Raw genomic sequence first — 22,711 nt, 5'->3', positions numbered from 1 at the left:
ATTAGAACAGAGGCAGATATGAGCACACTCATGCATAAATACATTAACACATACATAAACCTTTCTAACACCCCAATTGCTTGCGCTTAAATACTCATACCTGACCCCCCCTCTCCACAGAAAGACAGGTGGACTGACACAAACAACCTACTATGTTTCCATACCATATAAAAACACACCACCCACCAGCTTGAGTCAGAGTTGAACCCAAAATCATCCACAGATTTCGGAAACAGCGTTTCTTCATCTTTAAATCCTTCTCCTGTGCCCTCATCTTAAAAAAAGTAAGGACATCGTCACAAACACTACAGCACTACATTTCTATTGTTTTGAGCTGTTTTGGGGCCCATCAAACAATACAGATGTCAAGGCAAGAATTATAATAGTACCAGAACTGTATCAGACACTTTTTTTATGTCCAATGTATCAGGTTAACAGAGAAATTAATAGGTATGCGCAATATAGTGTATTTTCACAGATTCCTATTAAAGTTTCTTCATAGAAGCCTGGATGCAGGCAAAATGCTGGCCTTCACCATCCTGTGTAATTAGTAAACCTGCAAGGTGTGAGGATATTATGCCTGAGCTCTTGAATTCTAAATAAATGCTGCTGTTAAAAGCTATAGGCTATAGCACATTTTAAAATCCATTGCTTATAGACTAATCTGGAACTGCTGTGATAAATATGATACCAATTTCATACTTAAGAACTTTCTTATTTAGGAGATAAAAAAAGAAAAAAAAGAGTTATGGGAAACGTTTTCATTACATTTTTATCGAAAAATGCAGTTGCAGTAATCTCCTGAATTAATGTAACTGTTCTGAAAGGCACATTCAAACAGTGCAAAACGCATATTGCAAACTGCTCAACCGCTAAAACACAATTTGGAAAAGAAAACGGACCCCGGAAATGTGCTTTGCCTGATTGCAGGGTTAGCCATTATCATTTGTTTCTGAAAAATAACCAAACCGATGGCACAGTAAAAACAAAAACAATAATAAAAATGTTTGTGCTGTGATAAGATTCTTGTAGATGACAAAAAGCTATTTTTTATTATTATTATGACTGTGTGCTATGGAGGATGCAAGCTGGATCGACCCTGTATTTCGGAAGGAAAAGAAATAACCTTCTGTTTCTTCATCTGTCCACATTTTCTGCGTTGGGCTCGGTTCCTCTGAAAAGATAATAATAATAATAAAAAAATCTGATTTCGTTTAGCCTTTTTTGTTTGTTTTTAGCTACTTCATTTTTTTGTTTGAAAAATAAAATGCATATTTAAATAATAATAATAATAATAATAATAATAATAATAATAATAATAATAATAATAATAATAATAATAATAACTGGAGAGTACAACTTGGTTCCTAAAAAGGCCTTTACAGATGCTAACTAAGAAAGTTATGCTGCTACAGTATACCAAACAGCTGAATTCATTAACGACAGTACGAACTAACTGACTTATTTATTAGTATTAGTATTATTTTTCTGAATCCCGATATGTCAGGTATAATTCCACACATGCACAGTCGAAACCACTCTGGAATGGGACCCGAAGCATTATAAAACAGATACTGTCATCTTTCCTATTTACAGTCCCTTGTGTTTCAATGTTAATTACTAATGATAACAATTCAAATTTAAAAAAAAAGACGTTTAAACATTGACGGGTAGGGATACGCGGGAGAAAAACACTTAGCATTGGTTCTCTTTCAACATCTGTCAAAAAGCATTAACCCCTGCCGGTAAAGTATTTTATGTACCATAACTTATTCATATCACATTTTATTATACACAAAAAGGCAAAATTCAAACGAGCAATTCTGAACAACGTATTAAAGTTCCTCATTTACTTACAGCAAAGACAGAAATACCGGCCGTCAGTCGCATTCCCTGCACACAGCCACCAGCGGGTTTGTTTAGGACGTCTCCATGGAAACCAGACACTACCAGCAACGTGCAGGAGAACACTTTAACTAAATCTTCACTACAAATGATTCCTCTTCGTTTTTGGCAGAAAATCGTACATTTAAAAATATACAGCTATTTACTACAAAATAAATACATATAATGTTTCTTTAAATGACAACGTGCAGATACTTATTGATTGTGTGATTCTACCATGGTCCACCTTTTAAGTTGAATGGTAAGGTCCTATCTTTTTCCGGGTTCTGGCGAATGCTTTACTTTAGCTCCAGCTAATGCATTAAAAACACTTACAGTTTCTGCAGCTGGGTATTTGTAATCTTTTTGGCAAAACACAATAAAGGTGTAATATAGCCGACTGTACTGTGACATTTGTATGCTTTTTAACCCCTCTCATCAGACATTTTATTTCAAATGATGCATTGAAAATGCAAACTGAAGTGACCAAGAGTAAAAGGCGCTACAATGATTTCAGAAAAAGGACCGAGTTGGTGCATTGAATTTCCAAAATATAATAAATCCAGTAATAATAAACTATAAAAAATAACCTATACTTAAATTGCGTCAATTTATCTGTTTATTCTTCTTTATTCTTTAGTATTTCAGATGATCTAATTTGGTTACTCGAAAGTTTGATGCAATGATCTACAATAGTAAATATATATATATATATATATATATATATATATATATATATAATATATATATATATATATATATATATATATGTTCTACACTATACTGTATCATTTCTAGCTGCTGCTGCACCATGCATCACACATAAATGAATATAAATGTCTCTGTAAATGATTTGATTTTATGCTGTGAAGCTGGTAACCCTGTATTTTTCTTCTTGCTGTCACTTTTTTGCTCTTTCATCCCAAAACAAGATGCAATATAGGTGGGTTTTATTCTGAGTGAGTGAGTGGTGGCTTGAGCTCTCAAGCTTCTCAGTACATCTAAAATGCAAGCAGATCATATTCAGTTAAATACCTTTCCTGTCTGAATTAAGCTGCAAAGGTTTAATTTAAGACTTTAAGCGCTGGTTTCATTTATGCTGGAAAAAAAAAAAAAGTAGGTCAACCTGACCGCTAACCACTACATTGCCCTTTCAAGGACATATATGAGAATTATATATGTACTTAATAGAGAGAGAGATGGTGTGCGTGTGTGCGTGCATGTGTGTGTGTGTGTGTGTGTGTGTGTGTGTGTGTGTGTGTGTGTGTTGTAAACCACAAAAAGATCTTTCAGTTTGGGGAATAGCTTTCAATATCCAGGACACTACAGTAGAGAATTTCCATGTAATAGCTTGGCTTCTAAAGAAAGAAATATGCAGTATGTTCTTTATATAATAAAGTCCCTTGACAACCAAACCTAGTATGCTCAGCTCTTCAGTTCTTGTAAGATGAGATTTGTTTATTTGTTTTTATATAGTACAAGCTGTGATTTAATAATATTGATATATGTTTATTGTATGTGTATACACTGTTTATACAAGCACCACTAAATTGATATATCTAACTCAATACAATGGTTAGTTTCAGTTTATGGATACACATTTTCCATAAAGCATAATGATGACATGTTTAGGAGTAAGCCAATAGATTTTATAGAATAATACTCTATTTGCAGTTCTGAAATGTACTTCTTTATGTTGCATGTTTAAATGAGGACGTCATTTAAAAAGGACGAGGGTTCCTCAAAAGCCAGCCTGAATTGCATGTTAACAGCTCTAAAGGGCTCGATTGTTTTATCACTGTAGAAGCAGTCATAGCTTACCTTCATGCACAATTGACTGTGATCACAGCTCTTGGTCTTACTGGATGTGTTTGGCTAGAAGTGAAAAAAAAATTACAAACTAGAAAAATAGGAAATGAAAATAAAACGTTGTTCGTTGGGGTGTAAAGGGATGTAATATATTTTGAATGATTAAATCAGGCTAGCTTACTTTAAGCTTTCCATTGTGTCCCATGGGCTTCACTGATTTTTAAATAGTGTTTTTTTTTTTGTATGAAACAGCTTTTATACACAGTAGTAAACTTTACTGTCACCATTGGTAACATATGGCGTTTGAAATTACAATTGATCCAATACAAAAAAAATATGATATTCAATTCTGTTTATGCATCTTTCGAAACATAATAACCCCCCTGAGCCCTTTCTGTTAAGCAGCATTGGACATTAACTCAGGTGAAGGTAAAGATATGTAGGGCAGCTCAGGCTGAGTAATTATTCTGTTAATTGCTTGATGATTGGTCCATTTGACTCCTCATTTAGCGGTTGTCCAGTGCAGTAAAAATTGCTACTGTTTCACTGTTTCACTATCATGGCATAGTCTGGCAGTTTGATCAGGCTGCCATCATGGGGACTGTATTTTTAACAAACCATAGGAGGAGCTGGAGGGGGGTCTATTCAATACATCTAAACAATGGTGTATCTAAATGCAATACACTCAATTATCAGGAAGTTTACTCATTGAGCCACTAATGTGGGTTTTGCCGGCTTCAGAAAGGTTCATAGCTGTCAGTGGAGTGGTTTTAAAGCATGCAAAGACAAAGGCTTGCAGTACATCCCTTTTACTGTCATGGTTTTGGGTCATTATACTGGACCACCCTTGTTTAGATCGTTAATACAGTACCTTTTGTGCATCAAGGTTCGAAAAATCAAACCTCTAATGGTCAATAAATCTATTGTTCTGAGCTTTAGCTAATGGTTAATTTAAATGAAAAATAACAGTAAACCTGATGCTCTGTACACCTCATTCACCAAAGCAAATTCCCTTCCTATAGCAGTAATGATGTCCCATAATGACGTTCATTACTCTTGGAATATGTTTAAGATAAATGATACCCCTGGGGTGAAATGGCTAAGTGCATGGATGGTGTAATTCTCCGCAGCTCAAAGTATTAGGGGATGGGAGTAGACATCAATCCATGGGACATCATTTTACGCAAACCGACCAGTGACCAAGCCAACTCACACACAACACACCCACCCACCCACACACACACACGCTCAACAAAGAGGACTTCAAAAAATATCTGACGTCACACATTAATTAAAAATGCCCATGTCAAGACCCATTAATGGCAATTATTTCTCAGTGAACACTGGGTAAACAATGCGATTTGAAAAATCATAAGCTGCTCTCTCCTCTTAGCTGCAAAAGTAGATGACAAGAATTTTATGAGCTTGAAGAGCTAGAGGGGGAATTCTTACTGTGCTTCAGTGCTTTTCATCGAGAGTGACAATTGAATCACTGTGCAGTTATTTTAGAGGGAAGAGGCTTAACAACCTTCATTTTAACGAAGAAACAAACATTAAAGCAAATTGAAAGCAATCAAAGCAAAAAGGGTTTTCCTTTACTGCTGGCTGGGTGCGGAGTTTTCTTTTAAATTGAGGTTTGAGTCTTTCAAATATTAAAACGTAGACATGGAGTGTAGTAATCTTTAAATTAGATTAAACACTGCGCGACTCACACATGTGCAACAGCACTATACTATTTATCTACTTGTATGTCCTTTTATTACGATGGCTAAAATTAATGTCACTGGAGAACAAGTTCAATACTTCTCAGCCCACTCCCCAGTGTGAGTGTGCATTCAGAGCATACAATATGGGTAGTTTATACTAATTGACAAAACTAAACCAAAAAAAAAAAACCCACCGTAAATAGGAAATTTGGATCTGATTGCTGAAGCTGGCAGGCGTTGGTTTCTCTGAAGGTGGGTGGTGCCCAAGGGAACATTCTCTCTTATTTTGGATCTTGATTAACTGATGCCTAGTGACTAAATATGTGTGTGTGTGTGTGTGTGTGTGTGTGTTTGTGAGTTCCCCCTTCCCCCTTGCCTTTTTAAGATGTTCACAATTAAGTTGAGTTATTCTGTTGATCCAGTATTCAGTTATTATCATTTTTATCACTACCTGTCTGTGAACTTGATGGGAAAATTCAAACTTCAGACTTCCTCGTTCCATTGAAATCATGTGACAAAATGGCCTTTGAACTTGGCTGGACCACTGCCTGCTTACCCTTGTGAAATGCCCTTTCGGCAGTTTGTATTATCCAGAAAAGCTCAACGCAATTGCAAAGCCAGGTAGAGACAGATCTAGAGAAACACATTTACACATGTACAAATGTATTTATTTAACCAGGAAAGGACCCTTGAGAGAAACACCTGGTTTTCAAGCAGGTCCTGGAAGGAGAAGGCGGCAAGAAATGACTGTAAATCAATGGCAAAAGTCGACAAGTCATTCAAACAAGACAAAAACACTTCAAACAATCATACAAACAGTAATACAAAATTAAAGCATGCAAACAGGGTTTTACATTGCATTATAATAGTAAGTATTGCATAAACAGCAAAAGCTTCAATATCAATACAAGACTAAAACAATTACTGCATTGGCACTGTAACCATTTGAAGCTCTGTTTTTATACACCTGATATGCTGGTACTCAACAGTATAAAGTCAGACAAGAAAACATTAGCTTATTCATTTGGAAATATGAATGACTGCAAGGCTGAGGACCAAAGATGCAATTCTATCTGGCCTAGTAGCTCAACTGTGAAGTGCTGCTAGAGTTGCTCCTCTGTGTAAAGTGACAATGTTTTAAAGTGTTGGACAGCGCTTCAACCATGTAGACCACTTTTAAAAAAAAAATGCCTAGAGATACGAGGCTACTCTATTGTACTCCACCTGCAAAACAGGCCACACAAAATTAGAGCTGCCTTTTGCGTAAATCTTCCACTAACTATTTATATGCCTCTGTGCTGGAGGGATTGTATAACGAAAGGAGACCCCGAAATAGCCTAGTAAGATTATGCTCACTACACACTAACTGTTCTGTTCATAATTTGCATAACAATTTCAAACATGAGATTCTACAGTGTTGGCAGCTTTCACTGATCTGGCTGAGGTTTGTCGCCTTGCTCGGTTCACTGACTGGCCCACCTTTCTCTAATTTCAGAGCCTTTCATTAACAAAATGAAACTCCAGAACATGCAATTCAATAAACAAACACACGCACATGGCGTCGTTAAAATACTTATTTAAAAAAAAAAAAAAAAATGCACAGGGAGAAAAAAAAAAAAAATCTAATTGATGCCACTTTATTTGTCATGACTATAATTGCACACGACCTTGCAGAAACGTTTTATATTTTTTGACTTGAGTCCTCCCCCTGTGAGCTTATAAACAGCTTGAGGAGAACACCGACAGCACTGGGAGGGTTAAGCTGAGTTTTTGGTCCAGTCAGGGTGTGCTGTGCTAGTGTAGAGTGGGTATGAATGCTTGGAGGAAAGCAGCCTGTACTGCACAGGAGTTCAGTCACTGCGCTACAAAGACTACATAGGGAAAGCAGCAGCAGAGCACGAAATGGGAGATCCAAAGCACAGTCCAGGTTTAACTACATGATTGCATTGATTTGATACCGTGAGGCAGAACTTACTGTGGAGCTGAAGAGATGGAGTTCCTCACTTTAATTGTGCCATCCCTGCTTGTACTCTCCATCCAGCAGTATAAGTTTATCAGGTAAGTTTCTTTAGCAGGCACAGTGAGAACGATTGCAGGAGCCTTTATTATTTATTCATTGAGATGATGGTATTTTCCTTTTTTTTCTCACATGATCTACACTGTTGTTGTTGTTGTTGTTATTTTAGGTAAAGTGCTGCATTGCATACGATAATGATGGAGTTTTAAAGGTCATTAATTTGGACCAATTTTCTTCATTTGTTAAATTAAATGCATGCTGAGAAGTGCTGTATCCTAAACATACACAGAAATGAATAATGTTATTATTATTATTATTATTATTATTATTATATTATTATTATTATTATTATTATTATTATTGTAAGAAAAACTTTCCCATCCAATTGTTTTTGCTGCACTCCACAATTCAGCTTGGAAATACAGTGTGACAGTGAATTTAACACTAATCGCTTACACTTTATAAAATGAAAACATAAAAGAAAGGAAGATTACACAGATTACACAGAGTACACAGATTACATACCATCTTGACTCGTCAACAGTCAGTAAACCACAGAATATGAACATTCATAACAGCACACTCTGGAAGGGTTTTGCTGCATGACAAACTATCAATGACAATATGTATATATTTTAGGAGTAATTTAATTTGTTTAACAGTATACCGGGGCATGCGTTAAGAACAGTTATTATTAAGAATCACTAACTGTAGAACTTTGAAATGAGCAGTGGAATGATCAGGGTGTAAGTTCCATTCTATCACCAATGACAGCCGTTCTTTTGTGGAATGATCAGGGTGTAAGTTCCATTCTGTCACCAATGACAGCCGTTCTTTTGTGGAATGATCAGGGTGTAAGTTCCATTCTGTTAGCAATGACAGCCGTTCTTTTGTGGAATGATCAGGGTGTAAGTTCCATTCTGTCACCAATGACAGCCGTTCTTTTGTGGAATGATCAGGGTGTAAGTTCCATTCTGTTACCAATGACAGCCGTTCTTTTGTGGAATGATCATGGTGTAAGTTCCATTCTGTTACCAATGACAGCTGTTCTTTTGTGGAATGATCAGGGTGTAAGTTCCATTCTGTCACCAATGACAGCCGTTCTTTTGTGGAATGATCAGGGTGTAAGTTCCATTCTGTTAGCAATGACAGCCGTTCTTTTGTGGAATGATCAGGGTGTAAGTTCCATTCTATCACCAATGACAGCCGTTCTTTTGTGGAATGATCAGGGTGTAAGTTCCATTCTGTCACCAATGACAGCCGTTCTTTTGTGGAATGATCAGGGTGTAAGTTCCATTCTGTTACCAATGACAGCCGTTCTTTTGTGGAATGATCAGGGTGTAAGTTCCATTCTGTTACCAATGACAGCCGTTCTTTTGTGGAATGATCAGGGTGTAAGTTCCATTCTGTTACCAATGACAGCTGTTCTTTTGTGGAATGATCAGGGTGTAAGTTCCATTCTGTCACCAATGACAGCCGTTCTTTTGTGGAATGATCAGGGTGTAAGTTCCATTCTGTTACCAATGACAGCCGTTCTTTTGTGGAATGATCAGGGTGTAAGTTCCATTCTGTTAGCAATGACAGCCGTTCTTTTGTGGAATGATCATGGTGTAAGTTCCATTCTGTCACCAATGACAGCCGTTCTTTTGTGGAATGATCAGGGTGTAAGTTCCATTCTGTTACCAATGACAGCCGTTCTTTTGTGGAATGATCAGGGTGTAAATTCTATTCTGTTACCAATTACAGAAGTTCTTTTGTGGAATGTCAATTTTCCTATTGCACCTTGTCAGCAACTTTTAAGGCGCCACTGCAAAAAAACCCCCAAAAAAACAAATAGAGTAAAACATTGAATTAACATGGTCACTGAAAGAACTGAACATATTATACTACATATATATGTGTTACACCAAATTACAATGAGCACATTAAGAACATTGTAACTATGCATGACAACATTGTAATTATGTATAAGTACACATGTGTTTACTGATTAACTGCTATGTAAATACACAGTAATTACAGACACTTAATATACAGTCTTGCAAGTGGCTTAAAAGGTAGCAGAGAACTGATTTTGCATGTATCAAAGTGTAGGCCCCTCCTAGAATATATAGTAAAAAGCAATACTCATCTATTACAAGATTGATCTCTGTCAGAAAGGACTGACTTGTTAAGTACCTGCACTGAAGGCTTCTTCTGTCTCTACCTTGGTTTGAGAAAGCATGTGCTATCTTTCTGTGCTTACTGTTTACTGTAGGGCAGAACGATAGCTACGATGAGTCCTTATCAAAGTAAAATAATACGCTTTGTATTTGACCTGCACGTTATGTTGAAAGAGTGTTAATGTAAGATTTACAAAGTGTTACAAGACACCAGCAAGTATCAAATAAATACTTCATGAATAATCTGAAAACATGAAAAATGTATTAATAGTTTATTTGCGATTTTATGAACGGACAATAGATGTTTACTAAGTAGCTCTGCATAACAATTAGTCCTTCTCATTGTGATTGAACTGTACATTATTCATGGACAGTTTAATATGTACTTGCAGCCTGAAACCGCCCCAAAAACACCAACTTGACAATGACAGGCTTATATGTAAAATATGTTCTGATTAATGGCTTTTCACAGTGATTAGATGCTTCATTCGCCCCTTTAAGTAAACCATTGTTATTCAATGTGCCAAAAAAATAATGATAGTTGAAGTCTAACCTATAATTTTGAACTCTAAGTGGGCATTTGCTGTGGATGACTAGAGTAAGTACACACAGTGTAACTCAGTGTCAGCAGCAGAGGTATTTTTAATGTGCGACGCCCTAATGCTTATAGAATTTCAATATTGTGTACAGATTTCAGTATCTATAAGGTTCCATCAGCAAAGCATTGTTTTTGTAATGTGTTTATTTTTCAAGAAAAAAAAAACCCACAGTAATTAGAGACACTTAATGAAAAGTGTTACCCATTTTCTTCTGTGAATAGCTAATCTCTGTTATCAGTGAGATATGGAAGCACGTGAATCATGCTTTTATTCAGGACTGATGAGACTTCTGATACGCTATATTAAAAGTTTGCCCCTTGCACCTCCCTTGTCAAGCCGCTCCTTTATCTCTTACCTTTGTGTTTATTGAAGTCTACCCTCAGGTATCAATTCTTCCTATACCAAATGCTTCAGGAGCATCCAGCAGTATCCACACTTAAACCTAATCCTTATTTTAAATCACAATTCTACCCCACACCCCAAACTCAGATGGGAATTAAAAACGAATGCGGCTGTTTAAATTATTAACCAATTATTAACACAGCAAGATTTTCCAGATAGATGCCTAACATAACCTGGTTTCCTTTTGCACTTGCTCTCTGAAGAACAGGTCTCGGAGGAAGCTCATAATATCCTGAGTTTTATATCAATGAGGACACATACTAGGGTAAATTAGATATTTATAACCCTGTTGGATTTGAAACAGCCCTGTTTTTGGAAGTTATTGAACGAAAAAGATAACCTTTCTGCAGTCCTCAGTGGCACATCCACTAAACCTGGTCCCACGGGTAGCGTTGCATGGACCTTTGCACCCTTGCAGGGATAGCAAAGAACATTGGCAAGGGAAATTTCTTATGGCAAGTTGCATCAAACTAATATGCTTTGTGAGTACAGAGGACTTCAGGGTCCAGAGCTATCAATTCTATAGCTTTCACAAACCCTGGGCCCTTCACAAACAGAAGAACTGTAAGAGGGTCTGTTTTTTTCAGACGTCTAAAGACGTACCTGAGGGCTGAATCATAACTAGTGAAGAGACACTGGTATGGGTTTCTAGACAATGCCAAAACATACTGGGAATAAATGAAAAAGAGAAGCCAGTTTCTTTTTGAGTTTGCACAAAAGCGATGCAGGGCAGACAGTTCAGGTCCCACTATTATTAATTTGCCTGAAAGCATGAAAAAAACCCTAGAGATTTCAGAATCAAGGCGCACTCTTTCCTTTCTGTTTTCTCCCCGTTCACTAGAAAAGGGAATCGCGTTTAACAATTTGTGAGCTGTGTTGTGGTTCATTCGGTGTACAGCTACCCATTGAGCGAAACCCTGCAAAAATACCTAAAATTGCTTTTAAGACTTATCCTATAGATATAATTATTAATTAAATATCACTGAAGAGTGCTTCTTCGGCTCTTGGCAAATTCAATCCTGCAGGCTTTTTTTGGAGAGGATTCTTGCTACTCACAAACTAAGTCAATTATATATTTTTAATGCAAACCAAATTGGAACTAATTAATTTTTGTACTTATTTTCAGAAATAAAATTGCATTTCTGTCTCATTTAGATAAAAGAGTTATTGTCTACATTTCTGCTGAATTTAATGGAGTCACAGAGGGTACTGAGTTATAAATTAGTTGAAGCAAAAGCAAATTAATTGAAGGCACTGTTTTTTCATATTCTGTCCAAATGCTGTGGAATGTGTTGCAATGTCTCTGAATGTTCCAGAATCCACAGTTTGACAGTAGAGTGCAGGGATTTATTTAGACTGTCCTGAATACATCCACAATGCCGTACATTCATTTTATTTAATTGTCAGACCCTTTGACCGAATTGTCAGCTTGTTTATGCATGGCTCCCAAACACAAAGGGCACTAAGGAATGGCTGCTTCACTTTTTAAACCTTGAAATTAATTAATTGATGAATTAAAAGCAGCTGTGCAGTGTCTAAATGAAATGAAAAAGAAACACAAAAAAATTAAATACTGTTACAATAAAATGTAATTGTTTTGAACAGTCTTGGCGTGCAGGATTTGGGTCTGTACCAGTATCCATAAAGCAACACACCAGTAAACTGATGATGCTTTAAACATGAAGGCAGAAAACTCTAGAAGCGCATGCTTTTGGTGGGAGCTGAGTCTGGCATGGCTCAACTATGATGTAAAGATGCTGTGGTCAGGTATTCCGGCAGGACCTGAAGATCACACTGCCCTCTGGTGGACAAACTAGCAGTTACAATTAGACTGATAAGAAACTGGACTGCAATTTATTAATGTTTCCTTCCCTTATATATGCTTCGACCTGTAACACGCAGCGCCTATAGAAAGAGACCTTAAGCATTCTTTTTGTTGTTTGTTTAGGGCCATGAATGACATTGGCGAGTATATCGGAACAGACATTGAAATATACTGGCTTCCTAATCTGGATGATTTGATGAAAGGGTATGCTCGGAATTTCCGCCCAGGGATAGGAGGTGGGTTTGAACTATATTGTTATCATTGCATAAAGTGTTCAGGAAGGGGTGGTGCTCTGAAAAAAATGCTGTTTAAATGATTTGCTTATATGCTGCTCACAAAATCAAGGAAATAATAATAATAATAATAATAATAATAATAATAATAATAATAATAATAATAATAATAATCGTGAAACTTTTTAAAAGTTCCAAACTTAAAACAAGTATATAAAAATGACCTAAGACATTGAATTAGATCAGAACTTATATTCCACAATTAACTGGCCTATTAATCCTCCTTCAAGCGTAATTATCATTTGTATAAATTACATTAACGAGAAAGGTTACAGTGATTAAGCAGATTTGTCTCTTTGTCTGAGCTACAGTAAAGTTTACAATAGAGCCCATCTGTATTGGCTTGTTGAATAGAGTACAGGTTGCTATAACGACTACGCCTTTAAATCTTTTACGAAAGGTGTCCCCCCCCCCCCCCCGGAATACATTAAATAAAATATATATTTTTAAAATAAATATTATCCGTAGACTTGACTGGCTTTGGAAGTACAGAGTTAGCGGTGTATCGACATTATGTTACTTACTAAATTCAGATATTGTTAATCTCAAAGAAAACGATCAGTGGTATTGACGCTCAACCTTCACACACCGCTGTCATTCCAGTTAATATCAGACCTGCTTACAGTACTGGATATAGATCACAGAACCCTTCTTATTTATTCTCTGTCCCTTCCCAGCATGCTGTAACAGCAGTGTAATGATCTCATTACATTTTTGACCTGTGAGTAATTGAACTGGGCTTTTATCCTCCTTATAAATACATAATAAATGCCTAAAGCTGGTCAATATTTTTGATAATCTACCATATCAGAGTAATACTTCTATTCAAATCTTAATGCCACCAAAATCTAGAATTAACCTTTGGCAATAAACATATTTTGAGATATTTGGACAATACCAGTATAACCTGGCTAAATAATTATTATGTGCTGTGCGTTGTCATAATAATAATTCAGTTTCAGTAGCTTTTGCTTATTTGAATTTCTGTGTATTTTGCACAGGTCCTCCGGTGAATGTAGCCATGGCTATAGAAGTAGCTAGCATTGATCACATCTCGGAAGTTAACATGGTAATGTATAATTTTCCCCTTTTAATAAGTGAGCCCTTGTCTTAAACAATAAGGAACAACATGTTTGCTAAGCTGGCCTGTTGAATAACAACCAGCAAGACAAGTCGTTTCTTTTATCAAGAAAAGCTTTGCATGCAAATCAACATTTGCTCATTTCCGTTCATGTAAAGTTTTATTTATGTTTGATTCTCATGTCACAGCTTGTATCCCATTTTAATCAGGTCCAAACAGTGATACAAAATACCACAGGCTTCAATAGGACAGCCTTGGCTGTATGGTTTCAAACATGTATCATTCTGGCAAAATTGCCATTGCAGGGTGAATGCATTTGTTCTTGTTAGATTTCATCTTTTTTAAGCGTCACTGCTTATCGTTTATACCACTCTTCTGGGTCTCTTTGAAGGAGTACACAATGACGGTGTATCTCCGTCAAAGCTGGCGAGACGACAGGCTCTCGTACAACCACACCAACAAGACTCTGGGGCTGGACAGCCGCTTCGTGGAGAAGCTGTGGCTGCCGGACACGTTCATCGTCAACGCCAAATCCGCCTGGTTTCATGACGTCACTGTGGAGAACAAGCTCATCCGCCTGCAGCCCGACGGAGTTATCCTGTACAGCATTAGGTACGGATATCTCAGAGATCACGCAGTTACCTTGTTATTGGAATTATTTACTAATGCGTTTGACTGGAGATGAAAATGCCTTTCGATTTAAAACATGCTTTGAAGAACGATTATTTGGACCTATCAAGTTCCCCATTCAGGATGTCTTGATAATGCTGACGTCAGATGCACAGCTGTTGATGACTCCATATGGAATCATACGATGCGTTATAATATATATGCATGGCTTCTCTTGTTCTTAGAATTCCCTCCAAGCTCATTTGAGAACCGATTTACTTGCAAGATAACATAGCTACTGTTATTCTCTTTCAGAATTACCTCGACAGTTGCATGTGACATGGATCTCACCAAGTACCCAATGGATGAACAGGAATGCATGCTGGATTTGGAGAGCTGTAAGTTACATTAGGAGGCTACCAAGCCTGCCAAAAAGTACTGCTCATATCAATTCATCTCACAACAATAATGAATGTGGCTTGGCAGAGGAGTCATCTAAAGCACTCTCACCCTGGAGCCAATATTCTTCTTTATATATATGTATATTTTCATCTCAGATGGCTACTCTTCTGAAGATATCGTCTATCATTGGTCAGAGAACCAGGATCAAATCCATGGACTGGATAAACTCGAGCTGTCTCAGTTTACCATCACGGACTACAGATTTGACACAGAGGTTATGAACTTCAAATCTGGTAAGAACATGTCAAGCTGTTATTCAGACAGTGGAAGGTTTTCTCCCTCAACCTTCGATTAATGGACTCGGATCACTTATGTAGTCTAAACATACCCTAATGTGTCTGTATTTAAATAATACTTAATTATTTGACTCTTTTAGACCTGTAAGAATGTAATCAGTTATATCACCAGAAACAGCTAAAATGACCTTTATGTTTGCTGAACTGCCCTAATTAAAAATAAATCTTCATATATCTCCTTAAGAACTTCAAAGCTCTGCATGTTAAGTGCATCTGTTAACTGAATGGTGAAAGGCTTAATAAATCCCAGTTATAAAAAAACAATCAATTGCTTTAAACCCAAGTCCGTATGACATCTACTGTCTTAATCAACCATAATTACAGCAACTCTCACCTGTACTCAATTGTCTAGCAAAGTGAGAAACTAGTTGAATCCTGTTGTCTGTATAGAATCCATGTGAATTTGCCATTTTTTTTAATACCTGTGCTTCTGCCTAGCCGGCAGGTTTCCCAGGCTAAGTCTTCGTTTCCAGTTACGGCGGAATCGAGGCATTTACATTATGCAGTCCTATATGCCTTCCATCTTATTGGTCGCCATGTCTTGGGTTTCCTTTTGGATTAGCCAATCAGCTGTGCCTGCAAGGGTATCGTTAGGTAAGTTTTGTATATATATACAGTTTCCAAGTAAAACTACTGGTAAGATTGGCTCTGTATTTGGTGTCAGACAAGGAGAAAAGTAGACCCTCATATCTTTAGTTATACTCCGAAAATATGATGCATGATTATATGACACACAGGGACTGCTTTATCAAATGCAATTTGCAACATTGTTTTTTTAAGGATTCTGCTCGTTTGACCCTTAGTTTAAATGATGGCTTCTCTTTTCCCAGGAATCACCACGGTCCTCACAATGACCACCCTCATGGTCAGCGCCAGGTCGTCTCTTCCGAGAGCGTCTGCCATCAAAGCCCTGGACGTTTACTTCTGGATCTGCTACGTGTTCGTGTTCGCCGCCCTGGTGGAGTATGCCTTTGCTCACTATAACGCCGACTACAAGTACATGCGGAAACCGAGAACGAAGATCAAGGCAAACAAATCTGGAGCAGAGGTGGGTTTGTTCCTCATTTCACAGTACAGTGGGTCCATTCAGCATTCACAGGGTCATCGTGAGGACAGCAGATTGTAAATTTAGTATACTACTCTCAGTATACCCCAGATCCCCAGAGCAAAATAACATGTTGTCAAATCGACTTTAAATTAGCATCTTTGTGTGTCAGATACTGTAATTAACATTTATTATTATTATTATTATTATTATTATTATTATTATTATTATTATTATTATTATTGAGCGAGTTAGAATCAATCCTAAATGGAATGGATTATTTCCAAGTTTCTAATATTAGAAGTTTTCCACAAAAGATAAAACACCATAGCAAATACTGATTCGTTCATTTTTGATCAATTCAGCCCCAAGCCACAAATATCAAGATTTATGTGTATTTTGTGTATTACAGCTTTTTTTTTTTTTTTTTTTACAGTCCTTTGTAAAAAATGGCAAACAAGCCATGGTGCTCTTCTCCCTTTCAATGGCCGGCATGAACCAGGACTTGATGATTTCTAACCGGCAGCACCGGGCCCAAAAGCCCCCTGGGGTTCCCTACGGCACAGATGAGGTCGAGAATGGCAAGACAAAGTCAAAGAAGCATGACACCAAGACAGAGAAGAAGCCCATATTCAAACCCATTGGCGCGGACACCATCGATATCTATTCAAGAGCCGTGTTCCCTGCGGCCTTTGCTGCTGTCAATGTCATCTACTGGGTGGCCTACACCATGTAAATATGATACAGTACACAGTAGAAATAGCCAGGCAGACTGATGCAGCTGTTCCGAACATCAATCTCCCCGAGTTATTTCTACCATGTGATCTAACGAAAGTGGAAGCTGAAACACTGGGTCTAACAGTGACCTTTCAGTTTATGAAAAAGTTTATGACTTTTCTGACTTCATTCAATATAATAATGTACATGCAAAAAGCAACAGCTACTGATCCGATACTGTAACCCAGAATCCAAAGCCACGTGTGCAAATAACGGATCGTAATGTATCATTTATCAACAGATAACATTAAATGGAACTTGCCTGACCTGTTGGTGGCGTCTTATTTTACAACCAATTTCTTCAACAGGAGGTCAGCTGGTTGTGAACTTGACAACGTATGATCCTGAAGCTAATAGCTACACAACAGCTGTGTGTCATTTTCTGGGTGGTGCATGAATTGTTTAATATGTGTATTCTATTTTTGCACTTTTTTGGCGCTGAATACAGAATGGAGATGGGGAAGCCTGCTGTTTTTTCCTCCGGTGCCATCAAGTAGAATTTAACTGTTGTGCATGTATTTTCTTCTTCTGCTATGCAGAAGACACTTCTCTGTTTGTGAACTGCCTACAGTTCTTGTTTCTAGTTTTACACATTGGATGTATTCTCATCTTCTCATACCCTCTCTGTCTGTATTAAAACACCTAAGAGAGGTTTCCCTCTGGTTCTTCAGTTCAAGAGAAAAACATCAACTGCGATTGGGAACCTCAGACTACCAGGCACTTATTTGTTATTTCAGGTTTGGTCATTTTGGTAACGGTGTATTTTTCCTTTTGTTACTCATCAATTGTTTATTTTTCTGACCAATCCAGAACCCTCATGTTTTCTGCCTATCCTATTTGAAAACATCAACTAAACTGAAGCAGCTACAGCATTGCAAAGACTTGATCTGTTTTGATTTGCTCATTAAAAAAACAAAAAAAAACAAAAACATTGCTTGGCTAGGTTTTTTGCGATGTGATATAATATGTGGCACATATTCTTTTAGCTTGCGTTATGTTATCTTGCCAATGTAGAGTACTGGCAAGAAACAAGCCAGGGGGACCACAATGAGGAAATAAAAAATGACAACTAGAATGCAATTTGTGTCGTCCGTGTGCGAAAGCAGTCAAAAACGATTCCACATTCTCACTGAAGTAAGGACAATGATGCACAGTTTACAAATTCCTAACTACACCTTTGAAATTTGCAGGGATGTGAAAGTTTGCTGTTGTTGGTATCAGGAATTGCAGAACTTTTTCCATGCGTCCTGTGTTTGAGACATATGAGCAACTCAAAACACGCTGCCTGAACACGTTTATCTTGAAGGGTATTGATGGGTTGAGACATCTCTTGGGTGGGGAAGGGAATAACCCTGATATAACTACAAGGTTTACTACGTGCTGTTATTTTTACTCGGAGATAGCTTTGTTAGCCATAGTTCAAATGATGACATAATAAGGGCTGGTTTACATATTAACAGTTTCAAAGGGGTTTTGGTCAATGCTTCTTTATCTCTAAGCCATTCATTGCAAACCACACACACGTTACACCCCGTTTCCTTTAGCATGAAAAACCCCAGACCCCTTCAACCTCGTCCTTTTCAAACACTGACACAGGGGTACCTCCTCACAGAAACCAGAACATGTTCTACGGGTCACACAAGACATGTGAGCCAGTATCACTAAATATAAACAGATCTGCGTTTACGACACTGAGCGTTTGTCCAGCTGGATATTCTAAAAGAGGTTTTGATGGGCTTTTGTGATGGACATATACTTTTTTCATTTGTCTGTGGATCTGTGAGAAATAAAACATCTGGGAACATCTGGGAGCAGGTACATTCCCTGTAGCCTCAATAAACAGTTCTGGATAAGGAGATCGGGAGCAGAGAAAATCAGACTGGAGATCAAATATAATACATACGGTAAGTTTTGTATATCCTAAACCACGTCTGTAAATGTATTCAATGTATTTCAAGTTTAAAATACTAAAAGAATAAAATAACCCAGTGTTATAACCAAGTGAAGTCTTATTGCCAAAATATATCTGTACACAAAGTAGAGACCACATAATTAACAACTGGCCAATAGTTATATAATAGTATACTTTATATACCATATTTATTCATTTTAGGTTAGTTTGTGATGAGGGCAGATTAACGACTGGATACATTCTGGATACATTTGTTACTTTGTCATATAAGTAAACTATACTATACAATTGTTCCATTTATCTAAAATTTGGAAAAATGTTGATTTCAAAAAACATCTGATCTCCATACAGTGTAAATCTATATACAGTCAATGTTGATATCCACTATATCCACTGTTCCTAGTACAGCTAATATATGGAGTTTGTTTTTCTTACAATACGCTGCATTTATAAAATAACCGCTTTGTCAATCCCTTTCAATTCATAAATGTGAAGAGCAATTCCCTGTTAGAGGTCTTTATATATATATAGCGCTTATCACTGCTCTTTCTCACTCGCCCTAGCTTTTCTATTAGATCTCCACCAAGATGTGTCAGTTGCTGAACCTCCTTTTGGCCACACTCAGTCGCGTTCTGTTTGCTGTCCACGGCATGGTGACAGTGTGGCGGGTGGTCTCGGTGAAAGGAGAACCCATCTACTGGCTCCTGCTGATCGGAGTGGGGCTCCTGGGCGTCGAGATGGCAGTCACACTGAAATGCACACAGAACGGAGAGTGGAAATGGTAAGAGCAGGTCCTAAAAAAATAAGTTACAAAACATGTTCCATTGATCTGCACAGCGGCACAACTAAATACAGCAGTCATTTAAAACACTCAAGAGGTGCCACATTACTGCTGATTGAGATGTCTTCAATGGCTGAAGATCTGCAACACCTGTTGATCTTGACTAATTAAGCCAATGATTGGTGCAATGAAGTAACTGAGAGTTTGTTTGAGATGAAAACTAGAAGACCATGTAGCTCTCCAGGACTAGTGGTGGAGACCCCTATCTTAAAGGATAACACTTTAGAATAATGAATTCTGGCTGAACACCACAGGAGTAACACCTGAATATGTTATGCACTTCCTTTGAGTTCTCAAGTAATTCATTTTTATTCATGCCTGTTCATTCCATGTCCCTTTGTAGCAAATGATCTTGATCACATGTATGTGGCATGCATTCATGCACGAATTAACACTTCTCACAATCCCCAGGTGAGCGAGGATTGCAAGGATCTATAATAAATATACAGAAATATATTATATAAACAGTGGCAGTATTTAGATCGCTTTTGTAATGAAATAATTCTGCATAACTACAATATTTGAATGCTGTAGTCCTAATGTGGTCTCATTATCTTAAAGCAGCAAGCAGTTCCCTTTTAATGAACCGGACCTTTTTAAAATGGAATGATTATAGCTAGGAGTATTTTTTTTCAAGCTGTTAGGTTTGTGCTTTCCGATTTGGGTTTGTTTTACTGATAATGTTTGAGTCCCTTGGTAAGTGTCAAATTAAAATATCAGATTTTCAAAAATGAGCATTTGCAACCCTGTTCTTAATTGTTTATGAGCCAATTAACCCTCCATCAAGACTCAAAGTCGTTAATTATCTCAGCTGTTAATCCCGTAGTGAAATGGCTCTCCAGGATGTGATTGGCCACCCCTGAGCTGAATAGTGATGGCCATTTTTAACCCTTAACCTTAATCCTACATCCATTTTCATTCAGTTTTATTGCCTGTACCAAATTATGATGAATAAACTGTAATATCAGAATATGGTACCGTCATATTAATTCTCATGGGCGTGGCATGTTTTTAACACGTGCAATACCTTCGATAAACATTTGTTTAAATGTTTCCGATATTTTGTGATTTTACTGCTGGTCAGTGGTTCTTTCCTTGACCATCATGAATGGAAATACTACAAAAGCTCTTTCCTCAATATCTGTAGGTTCTCCCCTATGGTGTTTCTGTACTTGAGCACAGTGATCCCTTCAATCTGGTTTCTGGAACTCAATTTGTTGCAGTCGAAACTGTCAGCCAACGCCTCTCACGGGGGTACACATGATCTGCCACCCAATCTGCCAATACCTGTGGTAGGTAAAGCATGCGGTGCATGAACAAGACTTACAATGTCTGTTTGTTTTTCTCACTTTAATAATATCTATATCTGTGGTACAGTGCTGTATCACAAACCCCAGACACACTGTAACAATTATTAAGGTATTCATAAAAAAAGAAGTTGAAGTCTTTGTGTTCTGTCTTCATTGACCTTGTTGTAGTTGATATAATATACCACAGATCACAGATTATGAGAGGGGGGTAAAGGAGGTTATTACATGAACCTTATTGGCTGCCTTGCCTCATCAATAAAATATGACAGCTATTTTCTAATATGTTGTTGAACCAGGAGCTGATTTGCCTGAACCCTCAAAACTGGGCTGCTGGGTTGGAGCAGACAATGTTGATTGTATTAGTTTTGGGCCGATGGCTCATGCCAAAGGGTGACATGTCCCGGGACCAGCTTTCCCAGCTGCTCATGGTCTACGTGGGACTGGGGGCCGACATCCTAGATATTTTCGACACCTTCAAAGAGCCGGAGGTGGAGACCAACCATGGCATCCTGCTCATCGGCTTGAGCCTCTTCACTTGGGCTCTCATGCAATTCCCTCTGGTCTTGACCCAAACAAAACCCCACAGCTCTCCCCTGGATGTCAGCTTCCCCTCGGAGGCTGGCAAAGAGCCGCGGCTGGAGAGTCCCGTAGGCAGCGGCTGCGTGTCCTGCTGCTCCAGCGAGGTGTGGAGTCTGCTGGTCACCGTGGGGATGCAGGACGGCCCCTTTCTCTTCTATCGGCTCTACCTGATGGCTCGGGAGAATGTGCTCAACCAGCTCATGATCTTCTTCACTTGCAAGAACATCCTCATCGTCATGATTGAGATCTACAGGATCGTCGTGGTTCAGTGTGAGAAGAGCCGCAGGGGGAGGCAGCAGGACCACTCCGATGACGCTGCTGAAAGACCACGAGAACATTTTCAAACCGCATCTCTAACCCAAGACAAGGCAACATTGGAGCTTCCGGTCCGATCCGTTGCGTGACTTTGTTCCAACCGGTTTCTTAATTATTTAACTGCTAAATATCAACCAAGGGACCTGATTGAAAGAGTCTTGCAGTGAGTGGACTCTAAGAACCAGTGTTGCCTAGCCCTGCTCTAACAGCTTATGGGTTTTAGTTTAAAGTAATGGACACCCTCAAAATGAGATGGTATTCACAGTCACATTTTAAAAGAATTTCTTTTTAACATTAGGTAATGATATTTGAGAATTTAAGCATCACTAATAGTTGGATATGGTAACTGTATATATATATGAAAAATGCAAATATGTTAAATGATAATAGAGCTCCTCTTTAGGGTTTCTATATATGGGATTGTGAATATAATATACTGTAACTACCCAGCTACATGCAGATAGTGTAGATACTATTGTAGTGATTCTATAGATGTGCATTGCATTTGTATAGCAAATATAACACAATGATCATTTTGGTAAATGATTGAGCTGCTTTGTATAACTAAAATTGGTGAACAAATAAAGGAATAGTAAAACAAATATATTCTATACAAAATAAACTACAGTATGTCCTTCAATTTATATTAATTTGACTAAAGTTTACTGAATACAACCCATATCATAATAACGCATTGAACTACTGAGAAACTAACTATTGTGAATGTATCTATACAGCACTGTGGAGCATTAGAAACAGTTAAAGTAACCTAATTATTGATTCTGCA

The 22,711-nt window shown here is 37.7% G+C and overlaps 3 protein-coding genes across 8 annotated transcripts in view; 2 read left to right on the top strand and 1 right to left on the bottom strand.

Moving 5' to 3' along the window:
- Positions 1 to 1,926, bottom strand: part of LOC121328267 (cilia- and flagella-associated protein 74-like) — a 40,218-nt gene extending 38,292 nt beyond the window's left edge. For 4 of the 5 annotated variants that reach the window (XM_041272852.1, XM_041272855.1, XM_041272854.1 and 1 more), the window contains exons 1-3: positions 1,858 to 1,926; positions 1,127 to 1,174; positions 187 to 274 (exon numbers count right to left, since the gene is read on the bottom strand). In XM_041272852.1, coding sequence (XP_041128786.1) covers positions 187 to 274; positions 1,127 to 1,151 — 113 coding nt within the window. In that variant the 5' untranslated portion in view covers positions 1,152 to 1,174; positions 1,858 to 1,926. The remainder of the gene's footprint in view (positions 1 to 186; positions 275 to 1,126; positions 1,175 to 1,857) is intronic. The other variant, XM_041272853.1, reaches the window with a different exon arrangement.
- A 5,085-nt stretch (positions 1,927 to 7,011) lies between these two features.
- Positions 7,012 to 17,233, top strand: LOC121328302 (gamma-aminobutyric acid receptor subunit delta-like). Of its 2 annotated transcripts, XM_041272909.1 has the most exons (9): positions 7,012 to 7,457; positions 12,528 to 12,640; positions 13,699 to 13,766; positions 14,170 to 14,390; positions 14,703 to 14,785; positions 14,945 to 15,082; positions 15,584 to 15,739; positions 15,976 to 16,193; positions 16,627 to 17,233. In XM_041272909.1, exons 1-9 carry the CDS (start codon positions 7,390 to 7,392, stop codon positions 16,924 to 16,926), a joined length of 1,365 nt encoding a protein of 454 aa, XP_041128843.1. In that variant the 5' UTR covers positions 7,012 to 7,389; the 3' UTR covers positions 16,927 to 17,233. The 2 variants fall into 2 exon arrangements, with proteins under 2 accessions (XP_041128843.1, XP_041128844.1); XM_041272910.1 differs by lacking the exon at positions 12,528 to 12,640 and having other exon boundaries at positions 7,014 to 7,457.
- Positions 17,234 to 19,169: 1,936 nt separating this feature from the next.
- On the top strand, positions 19,170 to 22,236 carry LOC121328226 (transmembrane protein 26-like). The gene is made up of 3 exons (XM_041272775.1): positions 19,170 to 19,660; positions 20,868 to 21,012; positions 21,327 to 22,236. The coding sequence occupies exons 1-3, from the start codon at positions 19,467 to 19,469 to the stop codon at positions 22,011 to 22,013; spliced, it is 1,026 nt and encodes a 341-aa protein (XP_041128709.1). The 5' UTR covers positions 19,170 to 19,466; the 3' UTR covers positions 22,014 to 22,236.
- Positions 22,237 to 22,711: the final 475 nt, after the last annotated feature.

The sequence above is a fragment of the Polyodon spathula genome, chromosome 16 (genome assembly GCF_017654505.1).
Source record: "Polyodon spathula isolate WHYD16114869_AA chromosome 16, ASM1765450v1, whole genome shotgun sequence".
Classification (NCBI taxonomy): Eukaryota; Metazoa; Chordata; class Actinopteri; order Acipenseriformes; family Polyodontidae; genus Polyodon; species Polyodon spathula.
Note: the sequence above shows the minus strand (reverse complement) of the source record. Positions and strands in the feature narration are given on the sequence as shown.